This window comes from Crotalus tigris, unplaced genomic scaffold (genome assembly GCF_016545835.1).
Source record: "Crotalus tigris isolate CLP2741 ecotype Arizona unplaced genomic scaffold, ASM1654583v1 scf7180000024438.1716836, whole genome shotgun sequence".
NCBI lineage: Eukaryota > Metazoa > Chordata > Lepidosauria > Squamata > Viperidae > Crotalus > Crotalus tigris.
Genome location: NW_024100607.1, coordinates 370,481 through 394,781, shown reverse-complemented (window position 1 = coordinate 394,781; position 24,301 = coordinate 370,481). Strand labels below are relative to the sequence as shown.

The window sequence follows — 24,301 nt, the reverse complement described above, 5'->3', positions numbered from 1 at the left end:
GTCTTCCTGCTGCTTGTTTCTTTTTTTCTTTTTTCTTTTTTTTTTTTTTTTTTGCATTTGATGGAAGGGCATCTGCACTGTGTTTAATAATAGTTTTCTCTGATATCAGACTCTTTGCTTCCAACCCTGCAAGCATCAGCCTTCAACAGTACTAACTGATGGAAGGCTAAGTTGTGTCTTGTTCACACAACACACATACTGAAAAGGGAAGAAGCTCCCCTTTATTTAATGGAGGCTGGATAGTTGTGCATTTGGAATATTTTAATTTGGATTATTGCACTTAGAAGAGTGGTTGGATGATGGTATAAATAGTCGCTTCTATTTTTCTTTTAAGATTTCTTAAGATCAACTGATTGTAAGTATTAAATGAACAACACCTTCAGTGGCTATATAATCCTTGAACTATGAAAGCTATACAGAAATGAGAAGACAATATCAACCAGTTAATTAGTTGATGGAAAGCAGCAAACAGCAGGACAGGAGGAATATAGATGGTGTCAGCTCATGATAAGCATTAAGAATTCAGAGGTAAGGATTCCCAGTCACAAATTGGTCTACATGCCATATTAGTAATGGATATGTATATTTAGTGCAACCCTGCATTAATGAAAGGAAGAAAGCAATATGAGTTGGTCAGTGAAGAATTCCCACAGTCTCCTGGCACCAAAGGCAAATGGTTGTGGGAGGAATTTGAACAAGATGTAGTTTTCACATACAAAGCCAAGGTGATATCTGTTCAAGTGTATTTTTTCCTCCCACTCTTTATGCTCAGAATAATTTTATTATTAAAGCTATTAACTTCAGATCCTTCTTATGAGCTTCCAGACATCTGGATGACTCCAGCAAACATAATACTGAAGTGGATGGATCTTGACCTAAAAAGCATGGCAGTTCTTACATTCTAATCTATGCATTTCCTGTGATATGAATACTGTATTCTCTCATTGACTAAGCCAAGAAACCTTTTATCAGTGAGCCAAAATTGCATTAGAGATATTAATAGCTATCCTATAAATAAAAAGCTACTGTCATTTCAGTATCCAGATTTAAGCAAACAATTTGTTGTATTGCTAAGTAAAATTCAACTGTACACATTAACCAAGATTTATAGGAATGTATTCTTTAGTGGAGCTTTGCTACAAAAACACCAAAGTAAACAAAGTTTTTGGCACACAAAAAATGAACCCGAGACTATCAGACATTCCAGAAAATTTAACTGGTACTTTTTGCTAATCTGATGTCTGCAGGATACTTAAAGATGTACTTTATGAATGTCATGGCAAGAAGACAATAGTGAGTGCAAAGCTAAATTTCTTTCATGGACATGAGCTGTGAAGATAATGAAATCATTTCTCAAGTATGAATAAGTAAATAAATAAGATAGTTAGATCATAAAAGAGCCACAGTATACCAGTTACAAATTTTGAACACTTGACTCATCAAACTGATTGCTTCTGCTGTGGAAAATATGTATGTAGAGACAGGATGAATTCAGGTGTACAGTATATTTATTGTGAGATATTGCCAGAATATGATGCTATCACTGCACTGGCAATGGATTTTGGCAATGTAGCACAATCAACACAAGCTGTAATAATTATTTAATAATAGAAATAAACAATCGCTTGATATTTTATTTCTGTGGATTGTGGATGTGATGGAATCAATTATAGTAGTATATCCTTTGTAGTTTCCACATTTATCTCTATACCATTTTTTATCAAAAAACAAAGCAGGTTATATATAAAACTTAGTATAATAAATACAATAATCTACCTAAACAATGGAAGAATGAAATGGTAAAAGTAATAAAATGCTGCTACAATAGCTTTAAATTGAAGGTTGTATTTATTTGATTTCTATACCACCTTTCATTCTAGAAGTCTAGGTGGATATTACTTGTCCTGTTTCACATTCTCCCCTCCCCCAAAAACTCCATAAGTGAGTAACTAACAGTGGACTAAAATCTGAAATTCCCTGGTTCTAGGCCAGCACCATAACCAGTATACCAAACCAGCTCTCGTTGAGATGCTAAACTTATATCTTAGTGCATTGGAAATTATAGCGGTATAGAGGGTTACTAAAAAAAAAAATAGTACTTGGATTGTTCCAATGTAGTTAGCAAATGTGTACTCATGTGAGGAAACATATGATGATGATGTTATCCATTCAGTCAAGTTCGATTCTTGATGATTCTATACACATTGCAATTTGTAGCGCCATAGTTCAGAAATACATTTACCAGTATGAATCTGAGAGTTAATAAAACAGCATGGGCAGACCTATAATTAGGAAGATTAAGACAACCATCTCAGGAAACTCATTTTGGATGTCACTGTGTTTTTACTTGACATGTTAGTTGCAAGCCTTCCACTTCAAATTTGGAATGGTTTATTTTAGCACAGGTAATAAAATATTTTGACAAAATGCTACATAGCCAACAGTTTTGATTTACCCAGGTGTATCATGTTTTTTGAGGCAGATTTATGCTACAGAAATCATATCATGGTAAACTACTGCTGCTTCTATTATATTGCTTCCATGCAATCTCTAAAATAGTTCCTCCTCCTGTATTTTTCTCTGTACTTCTAGAACCACAGAGATTGAGCATAGATCACTATGGCCCTATTTCAATTTTGAAAGGATTCCTTGTCACATAACCCCAAGAAAAATATCCAAATAATGAATGAACTGACTGGGTCTGAAGTAGTTCTTTGCCAATAAAGGAAAAGTAGTTGCAAAGCAATGAATACATCCGAATCAAGAGGAAGGGGTATCTAGAGCTGAATTAATGTTTGCCATTGCCCACTTAAACTCTTAAAAGCTTGTTTCTTTGCCTGGAAGTATATGTTCATTGACAAATGTGATTTGTGGTTTAACTCAGTGGCTGCTGATCATTCAGCATAACTGTATTTCTTAAATAAATTAATCTGACCATCGCTGCACAGAAAATGTTTCTAAAATCTGTGTCTTTTGCATTATGGCTGTACAAACCATTTGAAGGTGGCATTTTGGAAAGCGCATTGTTTGAATGAAACATCTCCCTTCAAAGAGTTTTAACTTAGTATCCATATTTTGCAGAAGGCTGGGCATGGTCACTTCAAATGAGATCCAATGGTGTGCATCTTCACAAAGCTAGCAAAACAGCTGCATATGCACAAACATGAACAGGCAAACAGAAACCCTTTAAACCAATTGAACTGTCCTGCTTTAATGTTTTGTAAAGAGAAATTTCACTTACTGTATATATAGTAATGAGCTTTGCAAAATGCCCTTTCTAAATGCATAGCACCATCTTATTCTGCATAAGATTTGGCTACAGCATATTCTTCTGTTGACTTTCTCAACAAAATATAACTTCAGTTGTATTTTTTTCCAAATAATGCTGAAAAATCTCCACAGAAAGCATTACTGTCTTAGATAACTACTATATATTTCACAAAATGAAAATGTATTGGAAACTTTGATTACTTGTAATATGTATAGCCTGTGCTGAAATTGAGCAATCTTATTTCCTCAAAATATAGAGCAAGTTAATCACTGAAACAGTTGTTCTACGTGCACAACTCTATGCAAATGATGTCCACTTTGTAGCAACACAATGCAATTACATTTCAAAAATATTTCTGTAAAAGAGAAGTTAAAAACAGTTGATGATTGAATAAAGAAGCATTAAAGGTTTATTTGTCTATCTAGGTCTTTTGTGGCTTTTGATAACTTTGTGCAGTTAACCAAGACAAAATGTCTTATTAGTTTCTCCTCCTTCACTGCAAGTTGAATATGGATTAGATGGAGAGTGTTATCTTTCAACCTGATTGTGCTTCTTATCCTTCATTGTGCCTTCCTCTATTTCATTTTCCATATGAATCTACCTACTTCTTCAGCTTACTATATCAGGAACTAATGCTGGTCCGTGACTGTAATAAAAGTTGATTGATTGAAAAGGAACTATGTGTAGATTCACAATATTTTTATTTGGATGTTTGTTTAGTCATAATTGGATAATATATTCTGGTCTTGTTTGTTTGTGAAAGATTGGATTACATGGCCTATTCCCACAAGGCAAATATTACTGTAAATCCTGTTAATGGTATCTTTTTTGTTGGATTAAGGATAGGCAATAAAAAAGACTTGTCCAGTATGCCCTAGGTCAGGGGTAGGCAACCTTGGCTCTTTGATGACTCGTGGACTTCAACTCCCAGAATTCCTGAGCCAGCCTAGCTGGCTCAGGAATTCTGGGAGTTGAAGTCCACGAGTCATCAAAGAGCCAAGGTTGCCTACCCCTGCCCTAGGTCTTTCACTTGTTTAAAAAGTTTAACATAAGCCATTCTGTAATAAAGAACCACTTCTTATGTATAAACTAAATAGAAACATTTGTGATGATTGAGTGTTAACAGTGATAATAGCTTATTGTGTAGCCTGAACTGCAGTTATTCCAATATTCTTATTATCAATAGTCTTTCACTGGCAAACTTTCAGAGCCCTCAGACTTCTGTCAAGATTTCATCTCTCTGGTTTTTCATTTTTACTGCAGCGGTGCTCATTTCCTGTTCATTATTTGTAAGTGTAATAATGAATAGTAAATTGAATAGACAGATTTGAGAGTCTTGGGAATTTGCATCTAAAAAATACTTGCCTTGAACTCAGTGGCATATAGCAACAAATGATCTGTCATATATTCAGTCCTTATCCCCACCAGTAATACCACTGTGATTCCACAAATTGATGCTACTATACTGATTGTGAAGATCCATGCTAGCTGTATAAAAATTATTTTTATACAGCCATTTATGGATAAAAATAGACACTGTCTAAGAAAATTTAGTTATTTGACTCCAAAATAATGCATAAAAGTTTTGAGAATATTGTAGAACAGAAAGAAATGGGGTTTTCTTAATTAAAAATATTTTTTCTTTGTTTTGACCTGCACTACAATGTAATGCACATATTTCCAAGCAGGCCAGAGGCAAGAGGAGTCAAAAAAAGCCAAAACTGCATCAATAACCATAGAGTAGAAGCCCTGTTCCTTCCTACATGCCTTGCATGTGAGACACACATAAAAAGGGACAGGGCTTTGATCACACAGCTGCAGCAACCCTCTTGATGTTTTTGACCTTACTATTGGTATATTTAGATATGAACATCTATCTGAAATGAAAAGGGAAAGATTTTTGGTTTGCTTTAATGTTGATTTGACTGTAAAAGTTCACCACTTGGAGGAATGCTGGTACTTGAAGAATTATCTTTAAGATATTTAATTATGTTGAGGGAATTAATATTTTGAACATAACATCTAGCAATTCCAAACATTTGCTATTTAAGTACATCCAAACATTTAAATTCCAGTTTTTGCTTTGTTGGAGCCCTAAGATTGTTTTTTTTAAAATATCTGGGAACCCTAATCTTGCAGGAGACTCCCAGAAGTCTGGCAATGTTAAGGTGACCAACTTTTTTACAATGAAAAGGAGGACACAAATAAATTGAAGAAAAAAATATCGTAAATAAAAGAAAATGTTATTCATTGCAACAATAATACAGAATACACTATAATATGATAAATGCATAATAAAAACATTTGTAACAATAACATTTTATATTGTAATTATGCTTACATGCCTATTAATTATTATTTAAATGAGTACTTTTCCATTGAATGAATATTTTTTGTCAGTGTATCATCTTCTAACAATATATTGGAAATATCTGAACAAGAAATATCCTTCATATTGAATTTTACAGCAAGTGCTGCAGCTAGAGTATCAACATTCAATCTCGATTTCTCACTTTTCCAAAAATCATCAGCAATTGAAAAAACCCTTTCAACTGCTGCATTAGTTCCAGGGCAGCACAACGTAAATTGAACAAGAATAAATAAATTTTCACATGGAATAAGTTCATTTTTGAAATGGCTGAATATTTCCACCCATCTTTTATCAATTTCAAGGTGTTTATTTTCCCATTGTATTAATTTTTCAGAATTTAAAAATACATTCAGTTTTCTAATTTCTTCAAAGAAACAATTGTCGTCTATTTTAATGTCTGGCATTTCTTTAGATAAAAACTCAACACAAGAGTCAATATCTGTCCAATATACTTGCAATGAAGTAAAAAAAAAAAAAAAACACCATTGGAAACTGTTATTTCCTGTGATGTTTGTTTCAGACCATTCTTCGATATATTGAAAACATGTTTGGTAAAAATTCTGCACTTTTCCATTATGCCCAGATTTGATTCCTCTAAGTCTGACAATTTTCTTTTTATAACTAAAGGAAGAAATTTTTCTTCAAATCGAGTTTTATAGATGCTTGATTATGTACAAAATACATTAATATCTCAGATATTTCATTATTGAAAAACGATTCCAGGATTTTAGGACATTTGTCTAAACTTAAAAAATATGAACGGAGAGGCTCAAATAATTGTAGAACATGCTCTATAGCAGGTGTTGAGCAAGCCATCTAACTTTTGAATATCCTAAAAGTTTTTTGTATTGAACATTCGCTTCTTCACAAAATTGTTTTAAAGTAGCCACACGAATGGTAAAACGACTAAAATACAAATAAATTGTAGTTATTATTACTTCTACATCAGTGGTTCTCAACCTTTCTAATGCCGTGACCCCATAATACAGTTCCCCATGTTGTGGTGACCCCCCAAGTGGGTGTGGCCACCAATAAGAGGGAGTAGGACAGCTAGGGAAAAGGGAAAAAAATGGCGGACAGCATGGTTTGGTGACCCCCATGAAATGGTCGTTTGACCCCAAATGGGGTCCCGACCCACAGGTTGAGAACCACTGTTCTACATCAATCGGCATGGCACATGACGCCATGTTGATTGCATTTGACAAAATATGTGCATTACAACCTATTCCTAGTATTTTATTTTGGAGTAAATCTTGTAATTTTACATACACATTATTCACCCCTTTGCATCTTCGCCCACCAAAATTTGTATTTGTATTATCAGCTGTTAGTGCAACAACTTTGGATTTCAAATTGTTTTCATTTATTACTCATTTGACAAAATTGCAGCATTTTTGCCCTCAATGGATTCTAAATTTAAAATTTTTACTTGAATGCCCTTGGTAACATTAAACTATCTTACTAGTATTGTATGCAATTTAGTTTCATTATGATTGGATGCATCAGATAAAACTGTTACAAAAGCTGCAGTTTCCAAGTCTTCTGTAAGTATTTTGTCACAGTAATTTTTAAATACTGATTTAATAATAGCCTCGCATTTTGTCCTGGTGCATGAAAATTTAGCATCGTGAAACTTTTTCAATAATTTAGTTGTACAATCCATGCTACAAAAACTTTGATTGGGAATTATGGTATGGTATGGAATGCAAATGTTCCTTCCATTGCAGCTAACTGTTTTTCATCTTCAGAATACTTTGAAGTTTTAAAAAAACTTTACAACTTGAAGCAAATGCATCTGATGATTGCTTACTGTATGTTTCTTGGTGGTGAAGTGTTTCGTAATAACTGCTCTGCCCCCAACTGCAATACAAAATTCTCCACTGCAAATATTGCAGAAAACAATGTTATCCTTCCTTGATGTGATGAATGGAAATTCCTTATTCAATTTATCGTTGAAATGGCATTTCCTCTTTTTTTATTTTTCCATCCCTAAATGGAAGTTAGTCTCCTCCAGGTATCTTCGGGACTAACTAGGAGATGGTGTAGTTGGGTAGCAGGGAGGGTGCAAAGTTCCTGCCAATTCACCTTCGCTGCAGACAACTTGCATGTGCAAAGAGTGCCGGCCGGGTATTTTGGTGCACTCAGCAGCAATTCCTATTGGCTTTCGAAAGCCAATAGGGGGAGTAGCACAGCTCATGCAAAAGTTGAAAAAAAAACATCAAAAAAAGGTGCCGGAACGCCATTCTGAGCGTTCTTTGACAAAAAAAAAAAAAAGCCCTGCAGATTAGTCTTCAAATATCGAAAAGGAGGACATGTAGGAGGACACTTTTCGAGGGAGGATAGAACTTAAAAAAGGAGGAACGTTGGTCACTTTAGCAATGTCTCCTCTGCCCTTTTTTTTTTTTTTTAGAAAAGAAGCACTGTGAATATGTAACAAGCTATCACTTCCTGAGCAGCTTTCCTCAGTGCAGCAGCACTTCCCAAATAAGTGCTAAGCATAAGTTAACAAGCTCAGCTCCGTGACCTTAATTAGTTGATTAGTACCCTCCAGCCAGCTTGTGCTGAATTGACAAAACTTTAAACAGATACTGACTGAAGTTTTTTGCCTTCTAACCACCTACAGCACATTGCTCCAATCTAAAAACCAGCCTTTCTGATGCTAGAAAAAGTAATTTCATATACATGAGGGCTTATGTACTTTTTAAAAAATACTTGCCACACTCAAACTATTTGAAGCCAAATCATTAGCACAAGTTCTTTAGCTGGGCTCCTTCTCCAATTTTGCACCATTAGAATTTGTACAATCCAAATCTGTAAGATTAGCCCGTCATGTCTCAAAGTGTTTCTCTAATGCCATCCTGAGACTACAACAGGCCTCACAAAAGTGGAGACTAGAGTGTGGTGACTATACTCAACTAATTGTTGGTAACTATGATGTCACTTACTTTTGATCAATCAATCAGGCTGTGCATACTAGCAAATTGTCAGCTATTTGAGAATACCACTACAAGGCCCTTTGATCCACAACACGCAGTGGTAAAACGGGTTTACAGTACCAGTGATTTTTATGGCAAGAAAGAACCCAGAAAGAACAGGATCAGATGTTACCCAGGAAATAAAGAAACAAAATCTTCTATTAGAGAAAATAGATTTAAACTAAACTAAAAACTAAGGACTACAAGAGAAATACATACACACAAACCTTATTCGGACTGTATCATAGCTACAAAAAGTTGCCAGATATTCAAAAGAATATTGATCGGCCTTTATTCTATTGTCTCAGGCAAGTCAGCAAAACAAGCCAATCTTTAATTGAGATTGTGGGGGGCTGAAATTCATGACTATGGTCTGTTTTCAATAGATTTTAATAAAATGTAACATTCTTTCTCTCTGAACAAGCATTAGAACCATACAAAGTAGCTTCTCAGTTAATAAATTGAAGATCCTTTCAATTAATTGTTTTGATAGCACTCTGTTGCCAAATCTGTGTTCTTTATCGACCCCGTACTTTTCTTGGAACTGCCAGAGTAACAAATTGTTGGGTTAGAGAGTCAGCTGTCTCCCAGTGGAAAATACAAAGCCAAATTCTAACTATATCACTGCACAAATATGCAGTTCCGCTGTAGATTTAACAGTTTTGGGAAAACCAAAACATAATTTTACTCCAAAGTGTTCATAGCATTTATGGCATACACTAAACAGATGGGAGTTGCACAATTAAAGGGGGGGGGCAGAGACAATTAAAGGGGGGCACTGCCATAATTCAGTCTAGAATGTAGCACATCAGAAATCAGCATTTGGCCATGTTGTCTCTTTTTCCGTATCATTGAGATGCATAAATTAACATAGTTTGCATATAAACTTCACAAGGTAATTGGTATCATGTTACAGTTGAATACAGTTATAATTTGTTTGCATTTTCTGTTCTGCTTTTCCATTAAAAAAAGCCTCTTGTTTTTTCCTTGTTCCCTTCATTCTTCCAGTACTATGAGATTAATTTAGCTGAAGAAAATAACTGTTTTAAAGTGACAGTACTAGATGGGAATTTAGTAACCATATACCTAAAATACTAATCACTGCAGTATAAAATACTGCAAGACTACTAAATTGCACTGTATTGGATCTGCACAATAGTTTTAATTCTGTAATTGATTTCTTCAAATTAAAATATACACTGTTCTTGAAAAAATTCAAACTTGAAATCTCGATTTCTGGGTCACTAGAGGTTTTGTAATGTGTTAACATGTTTTTAGGATATTATATTTTCTCAAAGTTATTTCTGCAATCATCAGATTTATTTTTCTTACATTTTGTTTGTAATAACAATTTTCAATTTATACAATTATATATTAATGCATTCATACAGATTGGGGAATCACCATTTCTCTACTTAACCAGCAGGAAAGTATTAAACATGATTCCTGCAAAAAGAGTTATTAGCAAAAAAAAAAAGTTGTTGGAAAGGTAGACAAAATTAAAGAAGAGAATTTGTATGGTTAAATTACATACATATAATTTAAGATACTTGGACTTGAAATTTGCATTATTTTACTCTGAAAGTTTTGTTTAGCTTAGTAGATACAGTACATTAGATAATTGAATTGTACCAGGTTTTAAGATACTTTCATATGTCTGAATAATGTAAATGCTAAAATCAATGAAATAACATAAATTATGGTAAATAAGCAACAAAGGATCCTGAAGCACTTTAAGAACTAGGATATTGATTACTTAGTAAGATTTGAGCTAGAGAAGATTGTCATGTGTATGAAATGATCACTGTACAAGGAAGTTTTAGAAAGGAGATTTTATACAGTGGAAAGAACCCAAAAAATATATACAGTTATTACACATTTTAATAATTATCCATAATTGATATTTTATATTCTAAGTACTGCAGGACCAAAGTGATCTGATAGCCCTTGAGAAGACTCCTATTCATCACTTTGGCTTCCCACATTATATTTAATGGAGCTATTCCGGTGTAAGTTATGGCAATTTTTCCATTTCCTCTCATTAAATAATTGTAAGTTTGCCTTGAGAAGTGGGACTTTTAAGGTCCAATTTAATTATGACAAGATTGCACGGGAAAGCTGAGCCCTTGGTGCCACAGCTCTTCTATTTAAGAGATTGTTTATGTTTAGTGTTAGCACCCCATTGACAAGCAACTCGGACTGCTTCTTTATACATCAAATAAATGATTTGGAACATTTGGTAAGAAACTTTTAATGGGGAAGGCATTTAAATTGGAACTTTCTCTTCACAAATGTCCAAGGAAATTAAATATGTAAGCAACTCTTTAAATTAAAGTCTTGGATGAGGATTTGAGAAGCTATGAGAAAATGGAAGTCAGTCATTTTATCTATATCTATCTATCTATCTATCTATCTATCTATCTATCTATCTATCTATCTATCTATCTATGCATGCATGGAATGTTTCAGATGTCAACCATTGCAGCAATTTCATTGTGTTTACTTCATTGACAGACTCAATTAGTCCCACTTCTCCTTCTCTAAATCTTTGAAACAAGAAGGAATTCAGCAGGCCATGTGCCTTTATTTCTGATTTCCATCTACAGAAGATTTAAATAGACAACTACTACAAGAGTTGAATATGCCAGCTGAATCCTCAGTTTAAAACTTAGCAAATTTATCTTTCTTTAGCTCACAAGTTTTTCAATCAAACCATTATTTACCTATAAAATGAACTTAAAATTTTATAACAATAGATCCCTTGGGCAAAACACTATTGTCTGCACTCACATGGTTGTAATTTTTTTAAATGTTTGCTTTTGCAGTGAAATTGAAATGCCCATGTCTGACAGTAAACTTTTCTCAAAATATGGGCATGCGAAATAAAATATGCCTTTTATTTAGGTGGGTGGTTTTGCCAATTCTTTCTGGAGACTGATAGAGTAGCATAAATTCTTAGGCACATATGTGCAAATCTTTCCTTATTGGCATTCTTGAAGCTTACTTGGGATAAGAAAGTGGAAAGCTCCTTCAAACAGTGCAAAGTTAGAAATCCTTTAAGGATTTTTTTTCCTGCAAAGCATCTTTGGATTTCCATTCTAGATCCCCAACCTTTCCAGCTTTGCAGACGAGAGGGGAGGGAGAGAAAATGGCTCCATATGGGTGGCATGCACAAGCACTCGCACAGCTCCATTTGTACAAGTGGCAAGCATTTGTGTGTGCACATGAAGCTCCATTTATGCAAGCAGTAGGCATGCCTGCCATCTCCACAAATGGAGCTGCACACACGCTCACCTGTCACTTATATGACCTGCTTCCGAACAGGCCGTGGCTCAGTACTGAGCCACCACCCCAGGGTTGGAGACCCCGACTATAGACAAATGGAAATAGAGTATTTCTTTTATTGAAGAAAGAATATTGAAAAATTGCTGATGCACATGAATAATTCTGAGAAGTTTATATGAGAAGAAGAGAAACAGTAGGAAATTAGTGCCCTTTCCATCCTAATAACTGCAAAATTACTGAACATATCTAATTAATAAGGTGATGCAATTTATTTTTCTGATTCTTATTAACATGCAAATGAGAAATCTTTTGAATCACTCAGAGTTCTTCCAGCTTTTCATAATGGTAATGCAACAATTGGCACAATTGTACCTTTTATCTATAGCTAAACAAAAGTGAAGTACTTAAGAACACAATTGAGCCCAACATTTTTGTTGTTACGTGAAACATTTAAATGACTTTTGGTCACAGAAGGTGATCATGTGATCCCAGGACACTGACACCATCATAAATATGAATTGCTTCCCAAGCATCTGAATTTTGATCCACATGACCATGGGGATGCTATACCGGTCATAAGTGTGAAATAATGGTAATAAATCACTTTTTTCAATCCTGTTGTAACTTTGAACAGTCACTAAACAGACTGTTGTAAGTCAAGGTCTACCTGTACTACATATCAGTTTGTGAATGGTTCAATTCAACCAGTTTCTATACTGTGATTCTCCCCTTCAGTTTCTCATGACAGAAACCATATGCCTTGTCCAGACTGCTTGTGTGAAGGATCTATAAGAATGTGGGGGTGCTCCTTTGAGTTTCTTCACAAAATGAGAAATGGCTCCAGTGTGCTTCAAGTAATGAGCTACAAATAAGCATTACCAGTTTTAATTGTTATTAATGCCTTGTACTGACATTTATTATTTCATTGCTGAGTGGGCAAACTGTGGATAACTTATTATTTCATCCCCTGATATATTTTGCCTGATTGTCTTGGCTAATAATGATTTCAGAAGCTAACCTGAACAGGACTAGGCCTGACAGAAATAAATTTGAGAAATGGGCTAATTATATATTTAATGTATTTTTAACTGTTTTTAGCTGCAGTTTGTTAATTTTGTTTATAATGACAACAGTTCAATAAAAATATAACCATACAGGTAGCCTTAAGTGACCATTCTAACAGCAGTGAAGGGAAGGATTTACCACCCATGCTCAAAGTTACAGCCAATGCAGTTCCCTCATGGTCAGATGATAAAAAATTAGCCCACTTGGCAGCCTGCCTACACTTATAACTTCAGGTGCCCTGCAACTCTCCCTACCTGCCTATCTCCCCCATATCTATGCCCTTTTGGCCCTCTGCACCCTATGCTCCGGTGCCCTAGCTGACCTTCACTGTTTACTTGCTTCCACTACTGACAGGGTATATCTGCCTGGCTGTTGGGCCACATGGAGTTGATTTCATGCAAGGAAGGAGAGCCAAAGGCAACCCTTAAGCCACAGTGCACCATAACACCCCTTTGCAAAGAGCTCCTTGGTAGAATTGGTGCTGGCTTTGTGTTGCAAAAAAGAGGAAAAAGTCCCCTTTTTGCACAGTCAGTGCCAGCCTCACCCAGAAGCATTTTGCAAAGAAATTCCTCTTTGCAAAGAGCTTCTGAGTGAAGCAGGGCTGGTTTTTCATTGCAAAAAAAGCAGAAAAAAGCTGGAAGCCAATTTTTTCCTACCTTTTTCTCAGTGTAAGGCCAGCTCCACCTCACCCAAGAGTCCTTCACAAAGGGGCGATTTGGCACATTGCAGCTCAGGACTGTTTTCAGCTTTTATTTCCCTCTTTAGCAGCACAAGTCCGGTCCCAACCTAGCCCACAGCTGGGCCAGGCATGCCTCATCAGCAGTAGAATCAAAACGACATTGAAGGTAGCAGAAGTAGAGCGCAGGGCAGCAGGGGGTCTTGGAGTGGGGGAAGGAGGCAACTGGGTGTGGGCTGGTGAAGCTATGGCTTCCCACAGTGTGGCAAGTAGCACCGGACCATGCAGTTCAGGGGTTGCTTTTCACTCCAAAAGGCAGGGTTCAGGGAGGCTCAAAAAGCAGAGATGGGAGTGGGGAAATAGGCAGGTGGGTGGAGTTGAAGGAAGTCCCTTACTTTGTTGAGGACTGGGAAGGACCAACCTTGGAACAGCTTGTGGGCTAATGACAAGAAAAAAAATGATTTAAAGATGGTAGTGGAGATTGCCAGAACTGTGGTTGCCAAATGATGTGTTCCTGTAACATCTAAGTAATGACTGCATTACTTAGCAATATAAATTACGGTCCCCATTATGGTTTTAAATCAAGGACTTCCTGTAATATTACAGATCACTTCTAAGCTAGGTGAAGAGCTGAACCAATCAAAGCATTGGTTTGGACAAGAAAAGAAATGTAGGATATGTAATAACAAATGTCAACTTCTATGAGTCTTACACCGAGTCAGTGGTAGGGTAGTAGGGTGCATGGTCAGTGGTAGAAAAATACTATTAAAAACAAAAACTGTGTTTGTGTGTGTGTGTGTGTGTGTGTGTGTGTGTGTGTGTGTGTGTGTGTACACATTGGCAGATTATGGTCTATTCCTTCCACACGCCAATACTACCTCAAAAACGGTCCTCAATCCTCAGAGACCCTAGGGCAATTACCCACAGCAGCAGGAAGACTTGCCCGAAGGAAAAGGGTGCTAAGAATCACTAGGTTAAATCATGGCATAGGACTAAGTTATTGTGCGATATCTGCTGAACCTACCTATGTTAATAGTATGGGCATTCATGCCTTGAGGCAGTATCATCTGACAAAACCCAGAAGCCATGCCATTTCTGTAGGGACACCTGCCCTTTGAAATAATTCCAATGTTCAGTTGTTTCCAACACTGCTGACTTTTAAATAGAATTTAAAACTTAGCTATTCCCTTGAGCATTGGGGTTAAAATGAGTAAATAGTTTGCTTGTTCCTGACTATTATTGGTTATTGTTGCTTTGTTTTCTGTTGTAAGCTGCCCAGAATTAAATGATTTGCATTATATTACATTCTTTAGAACAAATAAATAAAAATTGCTACGGCTGCAGCAATGCTAGAAAAGGTACCTCGGTCTACTGCTGTAGTAGATGATAGCTTCAAAGATATTGCAATATTTGGTCTTTCCAGATAATGCTTAAATCTCCAGTTTAGCATATTTTTCAGTCACAGGGTTTCTACCTGTCTGGGTTAAGCTTCAGCTTGTTGCTCATCTGTGGAGTAGAGTGAAAATCGGAACAAAAAGGTTCCGAGATGCAGAAGAAGCTAATGGGCATGATGTTCAGAAATGAAGCGTGAAGAAGTCATAGACTGAAAAAACAGGAAGGGTAGGTAAAAGAGAAGGAGGAAAAGCTCAAAGGAGATCAGGAACTGAGACAGGAGGAGGTTAATGAGAAGTATCACAGCATGATAAAAAGAGAAATGGTAACATGCTAAGCTGGGAAGAGAAAAAGTTGAACCAACAAGGCTTAAGATAGGTTGAAACAGAAACATGAGATATGATTTAAAAAGAAATCTTTGAGAAAATAGAATAATGCTGAGGGAAGCTTTCACACTGAACCAGACGATAAGAGGAACAGTGCATAATAGAGAGTAGACAACTGAGAGCTCTTTGGTGGCTGAAAGCTTTTGAACAGGGAAAGAAGATAGTGACGCATTGAATGTCATACAATGATTTCTACTAAGCAATCAATTCATCAGTTTCAAAATCCTAGTTACCATTTAATTGCCTTGTGATTGTTGTTTGTTTGCTTGTAGTTTCTTAAGTGCTGCCATTTGATTTGTCTGAAATGTAAATGCTCAGTGATTGAATCCTAGCATATCATTAGGATTTCACTTTTCCCCAAGTACACGTAATCGTCCACTTTGTCTTATCAGAATTGATTGATTCAAATAAAGACATATTCTGCAATGTGGACATACAAGAAATGCTGAGACTTCCATGGCTTCTTCATTTATATTACAAACCTATTTTCATAATAGATGGACATTTTTCCTTTCATTTATTGATAGGAGAAAGCTGAGAGGAAATCAGTAAGACTAATCAATTACTGGGGGGGGGGGTTGTAGAGAAATTACTTTAATGTGAAACCACATTCTCTAAGAGTCTCTTTAATTAGAGTAACTAGAGGAAAAGTGGAGAGGAATTCTGTCTAATTTAGAGATTCACTGGCCAATTAATTTGCAATGGAAGAAAAGAAAACTATCAGAGACTAGCTTGAAAAAGAGAAAATTTCTGTATCCACAGAAAATGGTACTTGATTGATTGTGCAATAAATAGTATTCATTTTGTGTATTCCGATGCTGAAATATAGATACTTAAAGATATTCAATCATGATTGATACTTCATAAAAATAGAATTGAATTTGTATGCAGTACGAAAGTTGTTTTCTATTCATTGTACTATTCAAAATTTTAAATAAATGAACCTTTTTATATATCATTGTGTGGATCCCTGTAAATACAAAGGTACATGCATTTTATAGATAAATATAAATACATTCCAATTGATATTCTTCAAACAGGAGTATAAATTCACTCACTGAAAGAGAAGAAGATTTTAAAACTCTGTAGTAAGAGAAAAATAAAATATAGTGGATAGAGTGATAATTACCTTATTAACAGTCTCAATTTGTAAAACAGCTGTTGGGCACATTCTTACATAGGTATCCTGATAAGCAAATAGTGTGAGATTCTTTTTGTCCCAAGTGTAGGAAATAAGAGTTTGATTTGTAGTTGCCTCATACTAAACCATTTTGTAGTGAATTCTAAGATGAGAAATGGTTTCACAAAATAATTTGGGAAGGAGGGAGGGGAAATAAAGGCTGGGTTTGAAATAGTCTTCCAAGAACCACATTTTGCACCACTGCTGCCTAATATTAGGTAGGCAAAAATGCTATTTTCTTTAAGCTTATTCCTGTTTTGTCTCTAGTTATTTCAAAAGCCTTTGTTAATTTTGTTCTAAACATTTTTAAACACATTATTTTTAGAAACTGCCTTTTGAACTTTACTTAAAACGGCAACATGCAACAAACGGTAATAATAATGTATATTATAATTAATTGCATAATAGTACATAGTATTTTTCCTTTTTTTGTTGCAGAACCCCACTCAGCTTCCCTATGGAAAAGCTCTTTATGCCTACGAAGGGAAAGAACCTGGTGACCTCAAATTTAACAAAGGGGACCTTATTATATTGCGCCGAAAAGTAGATGAGAATTGGTATCATGGGGAACTGAATGGAAATCATGGCTTTTTCCCAGCAAGCTACATCCAGTGTATCAAGCCTCTTCCACCAGCTCCTCCACAAGGCAAAGCACTTTATGACTTTGAAATAAAGGACAAAGATCAAGACAAAGACTGTTTGACTTTTACCAAGGTAGAAATGTCCACCCTTTTCTAATTAGTTTCATTATAGTTCCTAATGTATTTGCTTTAAAACCCTATTCTTTAAAGTATGAATTTTGGAGCTGCCACAGAGCTCAATTTAGAGGTTTCCAGGGCAGGAGGTTTAAAAAAAGGCACATTGGCAGTCCAAACTACATAATTGAAGTCCCGACCCTTTTTAATGTTCTTTTCTCATAACACATGTAAAGAGAGACAAGATTCCAATCATGTGGTTGTGGTTGCCATCTTGACCTTTTTTATTGCTTGCAATGATGCCTGTGTTCAACATTATTCCCAGAAAGGCCTCTGAACTTTGTCATTCTGATTATTTTCCTTCAGGCAGGCAACAAGGAAGTTGTCGCCTGAAGGAAAGATAAATTTACAAAGATAATATTTAAGTGATGTGGTATGATTACTTTTTATTTGAAAATGAATGCTTCTCTAATATAATGAGATAGTTTCAAAAATATTTTTTCATGCATTTGCTGCCGTTTAGTGAATGATTTTCTGCCCTGTCAATTAGGCTCCAGAACAGGACTCATTGTTGTAAAACAAGGGGGTGGGGTTTCTTGCAGTTAGTGGCTACAACTGACCCAACCATCAGCTGGAGAACCACAGAGTACATGACTGGAAGTAAAACTGATTCAAAGGATTGAAATTGGGTTGCTCTTAGGTCACAGAACATGCTAAGCAAGAACACACTTTGCTCAGCATGTAAGATAAGCCAAGTAAAACAAGAGTAAACTAATTGAAAAATAGATTTCACAAACCTCAGTGTTACAAAAAAAAGTTCCAGTTTCTCCAGTTTCAAATAAAACCACAAAAATATGAATTCAGTGCTTGAAATGAACTGTGGATGGACATGACCAGAATCATAAGGGACTGAATGGAAAGAGAGATTAAGATCCTTAAACATCATTAGGTTTGGAGAATATAATAGTATTATCTTAAAAATAGAAGTTAGCACAAAACTGACTGAAATTTCTGCTATAGTTGTGTGGTCCACAACCTTTCAAAGATTAATATAACTGTGCTCATTTGGATTACAGAATTGCACTGATTAAGCCTTAATGTTCAGCTTTTGTTGACCACGAAATCTAGCATTAAGACTTTGCTGCTTTATCCATAGGACATTGTTATGAAAGCCTGGAATAGTTGCCTTGTTCTTATGTCCCATAGATGAATCATGTTCATTTTTGTAGCAGCAATTGAAAAAGATTTAAAGTTTTAAGGTTTGTGGTACCTTAAAAACTAAAAATATCATTATATTTACAATAAATTATGCAGCTGGGATTTTGTGGCTGTGCATTCCTACAAAACACTAATCTAGACAAAGACTAATACAGGCATATCATCTTTCCCTAATACTGAATGTATTGTTAGACAAGTGTCTGGTTACACTGAGTTATATCATCACAATTCACCCTTCCTTTTTTCTAATAAGAAGAACTGTGGAGATTAAAGAAGTAAGGGGTACTGAAAGGGTGCTAACAATAGGGAGGAGGAGAAAGAGGAGGAGAAAAGGTGGGCACAAAGAAATTTGGAAGATCTGGCATGATATATTATAGCAGTCAGAGATCCTAATTCTTTCTGTGTATGGACTCCGTGGAGATAAAAAGCTTGAGGAAGATCCAAACCAAAATGTCAGTTTTAGAAAGCCATGAGATAAAAAAATCCAGAATAGGAAGAAAGCATAGGAAGATGTTATTTGACTTAACCTGAGTACATTCTAAAAGAAGAAAGCATTGTCTTTTCTGTGAAAGAGAGCCTTGGAAGTATCTAACACAGTTTAAATAAAATGAAAACAAAAGTCACCTGTTTGCATGTCATTGTATGAAACATGTTTCTACTGAAGAAAATCCTAAAATGATAAATTTGATTAACCTATGTTAGGTTGCATTTGGGAAGTTCTCATTGAAAGTGTGGACTTTTTGCTAAGGTAAAATCCATTTTGGAAAGGTCTAGAAAATTCACATTTTATCAATAGATACTTTATATTGGGGTATCAAACTGAAACCGCGCCCACCCCATTGCTGGCAATGGAAAAAAGTCGCGACACGTCACGTGACGTTGTGAGTTTGACACCCCTGCTTTATATTGATAATCTTATGAAGATGTATTAATAGGATTACATCACTGTGTCTATGAAGGAACTACAGCATTTTTAATTCCTCTGAGATGCAGCTATTTAGTGGGAAAGAAAACCAAGAATTTAGCAGTATCTCAAAACTGCAGCTCCACAAACAGTAATTAATCATTCCTGCACCCAGTGCCTTTTCTGGCAGTCCTAAAAGGAAGAGAAAATATTTTCATTAATACATTTTGATTGAATTAGTCTCCAGAGTTAACTATTTTTATTTGTCATGATAAGGAAACAGCAAACTGTTACTTAATTTACTGCTACAATGTTTTTACTGCCAAAAAGGAAAAGAAGGGTGTGTGGGATTTTCAACCTCCAGTACTCAACATAGTAGGGCTGTTGTTCAATCATGTGCACACCGGCTTCCTAACCTCATGAAACACATTGTTGACCTTGGAGAGTCTCCTCATCTTCCCCAGAGACCTAAATGCCCAACTCTCTTACTTTCTGCATCCACCAAACAGTGTTTTTTTCCCCCTGGATGAGAATCTTATATCACTACCTAATAAGTTTTCCTCCCTCCAGTAAACTTTGTAGATGCTTTTTATCCAACTTTGATATGGTTACTATCTCTAATCTGATTCTTCTCTCCTTTTGTACCTTGGGACTTTCATTGTTTCCCCATCACATTTTTATTCTTCAGCTTCCTTCCTGCCATATACGCCTTGTCACCTAGAATAATTTTGGTTCTTGTCTGTTGTTTTCTCTGACAGCAGATAATCTATTTTTCATCTCTGGATTTCACTCTGTCTTTATTTTGTCAGACGTTTCTATGCTAATTATAGTTGTCACTCTGCTGAAGAAGCTATTCCTATTGAGATAGATTCCAGATCCCACACATGCTGAAGTCACTCACTCACTCAGCTCCACCACAATGACACGGCCTATCTGTTGTCATTGATATGATTTCTCTGAGAGATGCAGGCTAAAATTTTCATTTCATCTTGGTGAGAAGAAGAAAAAATCCTATTAATGGCTTTCCAGTAGTAAGTTGATAAGACTGTATGATCAAATCCAAACTATGTAAAAATGATAAGTATTTTTCTTTACATTAAACAAGTCTTTGATTCATTTAAAGTACAGGTAGTCTTCAACTTATGACTGTGATGTTAAATGAATCACTGCAGTTATTAATTGAATCACATGGTCTTTAAGCAAATATGGCTTCCCCCATTGACTTTGCTTGGCAGAAACCAGTTGGAAAAGTCACAAATGAGATCACATGACTCTGGATGCTGCAACCATCATAAATAAATGCCAATTGCCAAGCCCTCAAATTTGGATCATGCAACCTTGGGTAACAGTTGTAAGTTGGAGGACAGCAAGTCACTTTTTCAGTGCTGTTGTAACTTTGAATGGTCACTAAATGAATGGGTGTGAACTAAGGACTATCTTAGTTATTATGGTTTGATTCAATTTAAGACTGCTATATTAATAGATATATTATGATTGATTTCACAGTTTTACTTGTAAAATCTATTATTATAAAATGATGTTTATCATCTTATTTTATTTATTTATGATCTTTTAGTAATCAAACCTATATCCTGCCACAATCTCAGGATTCTTGGTGGCTTACAAAATAAGAATATAGAGTAAAATTTAAAATAAGACCTCTGTTTTCAGCTTTTTCCAGGAAGCAGACAATATCAGAAATAGACATGATATAGATATGGAGTCATCGCCAATAGAAGGTCTATACCATAATTTCTTTTATATTGGAATTCTGATCTAAAATTATTTAAAGCTGTCCATCCAATTTTTATAAGACAGGAAAGGAAAAGAAGCATAGTATGACATAGTAGGACTGTTGTTGAATACCTTGACTTGGGGAAAAGAGATCTCTGTTTCATGCCTCCTTCAAGAAACAAAATGTTTGTATGCCTATTGTATTCAAGCCAGTGTTTTTCAAATTTGGTAACTTTAATATGTGTGGACTTCAACTTCCAGAATTCCCCAGCCGTATGTTGGCTGAGAAATTCTGGGAATTGAATTCCACATATCTTAATGTTGTAAAGCTTGAAAAATATTGATTTAAGCCCTGCCTTACTTTTGCTAAGATACTTGCTTTACATTTTTTAAAAAAATATTTTCATTTTACATGTTACTGAACAGATGTTTCAAGCACTAATAATTAAGTGGGTAACAAACTATTTTTCAGAAATGCTTTCCCAGTTCTGATGGCCGGCTTCTGTTTTGAACACTCTGGGCCATTTAGAACTGAGTGCTTCTCAACAAAGATAGGGCGTTTCTACCCCAAGGAGATTGTGCTATTTTGAAGACATGTCAGCTAAGTCTGAAGACTATGCTTATTTATTTATAGCTTAGGAAAAAGTCACCTTTTGTTTCAAACACTGCAACTCTGTAAACCTTACAGCTAGTCTCCCTTTGTAGAATCTCTTGTTTTACTCCATCTCCAACTACCTGGGTTTAGCCGTCCTTTTAAGGCTTAGGAGAATTGACAGCTTTTCAGTTCTACTCCGTTGGGGCTACTCTGCAGGGAGGAAGCAGACAAATACACATATAAAGTAGGAGAGAAGAGGTGGGTGGAAGCAATTTATTATAATTTGCTTTTGCATTAGGAGAGGTGAGCATTTTTTATTTCTGCAAAACCTATTGCAATATTGTATGGCCAACAGAACAGAAGGTGATTGCAGATTCAAAAAGTGTTTTTGAGCAATTGGGAAGTAGATAACTATGGTGTTATTTTAAAAGAAAAGTGTGATTTTGAAATGAAGGGCTGATTGACTACACATTAATAAAAAGTAAAAGACCCGTAATAAATCCAGTCATAAGAGTTTTCTTGGCAGCATTGTGGAAGATGTTTGCTCTTGTTTTCTTCTGGGAAGATTTTCTGACTTAATAAGAGGCAGTTAATCAATTGAAATGGCAGAGATTTTATTTAGTTAGTTATTATATGACTCTGTCAGCTGAAAAGCTCACAGATCAACAAGATAGTCTCTATCTTAAAGATAAGGTATAAATGAAAGAAAAGCCAGAAATGAACAAAATTCTTATAATCCCTGGGTAGAACTATAACAAGTGGCAGTTTGGTGTGGGAGGGTAAAAGCACCAGGCCAGAAAGGGGGAGATTGTGAGTTCTAGTCCCATCTTAGACACCAACCCAGCAGGAATGACCTTGGGCTAGTGAATCTTTCTCAAGTAACAGCAAGGACAAACCATTTCTGAAAATGTTGCCAAGAAAACTGCAAGGACATCCTTGGTTCCTTGCCAAGGATGACTCAAAGGTACCAAAAACAAAAACCTGAAACAGTTCAGAGAAAGCAAAACCATAAGATACATGTTTTTAAGCACATCAAAAGAAGTGCCTTTGCCTCTCTTCTCCCACTGCTCTGCGGGAGAAATAACTGCTTCCTCAATCTACAGAGATAGCTTGTTATCTGGGTGACTTGAAGCCAGTCACGGTCTCTCAGCATAACCTTACTATCAGATTGTTGTGAGTTAAATGAACATGTTGTTACTCAGTCACACCATGGAAAAGCAAAGCAGATTCAGAAGGCACATAGCTCCTTCTTATTTCAAATCCTTCCTCAGTACTCCTTTGAAAAAAAATTGTGGGCAAGCATTCCTCAAAACATTTGTTCCTCATTCTCAGCTGAGAGCATTGCTTTACCATTAAAAGGGCATTATAGAATATGTGAGGCACATGAAACTAATGAGTACTGGAGAAACTGTGATGGCCCTCCTCACATATTTTTCAATTTCAAATTGTTTATTTATGTATACTTGTCTGATTCAAATACTTCTATTAGACCTTTGCCATTTATCCTCATATATATATATATACATTTCTTTTTCCCTAATTATAAGTAGCTGTACATTATTATTACCAACTGGCAAACAAGGATGGCACTGACAGTGGAAAATATACTATTTTGTCATCATCTCTATATTCCTCTTGCACAGTTTAGCTCTAATTTTTCAAAAAAAAAGAAGATGCCAGGAATGATGTTAATAAATGCCACTATATGTAGCCTGACATTGTTTGAAACATTTTTCCAAGTAATTTCCCCCTCTCTGAAAAAATAGCTGACTTCTACTCCATTTAATAAAATGGATAAAATAAATTTTGACTGAAGTGATTGATTTCCAGCACAGCCATTGATGTCAATGATAAAATAGAATTTCTTAACTTAACAATAACATTGAGCAGATGTCAGGCAGTGATTAATTCTGAGTCATATTAGGAAAAAGAAACAGAAGAAAGGACATAACATCTCACATAGACAACAATTCTGAAACAATGATTCACAGCTTTGTTTGATGGAAATCAATATGCATAGAATAGCAGACCGTGCAGTAAGATCAAGTGGCACTTCATCATTTATGTAAATAAATGATGGATTGTTTATTTCCTGGTTCAGTTCATATCCTGTTTCTAAAAGATGTCCCCATGTCAGTGTATAACAATTTAAAAACAAAGGAATCCTGTTAGGTCATGTTTAAGGATTATCTAGCATCCCACATACTAACCAATCAGATGCTTTCCAGAAATTCACATGGAGTACACAAATAAGCATCTTCTTCAGCAGCCAGAGTTGATTCAGAGAGATTCAGAAGCCGCCTTTAATAGGTTTAATCTAATCTTCTTGAATTTGTCTTGAGTTAAAATAGCAGAAGAAACCAATCTAGACAGGAGAAACTCATTCCTCTCAAGTCTGTGCCTGAATCCTGAACATGTGGAGCTCATCATCTTCAGAGCAGGGTACCTGCCAGATTCCACAACAAGCACAGCATGGTACTAGGCAATGTTTCTAGTCTTTTGAGAATCTCTGGCTTTCCCTTTCTTCTTCCTTCTCCTCTTCCTCCTAGTTTCT

The 24,301-nt window shown here is 35.6% G+C and overlaps 1 protein-coding gene across 2 annotated transcripts in view; it reads left to right on the top strand.

Annotated features, from left to right (window-relative positions):
* LOC120302828 (E3 ubiquitin-protein ligase SH3RF3-like) overlaps window positions 1–24,301 on the top strand; it is a 176,618-nt gene that overhangs the window by 141,220 nt on the left and 11,097 nt on the right. For both annotated transcript variants that reach the window (XM_039331809.1, XM_039331808.1), the window contains exon 2: window positions 17,040–17,315. In XM_039331809.1, the coding sequence (XP_039187743.1) occupies window positions 17,040–17,315 (276 nt within the window). The remainder of the gene's footprint in view (window positions 1–17,039; window positions 17,316–24,301) is intronic.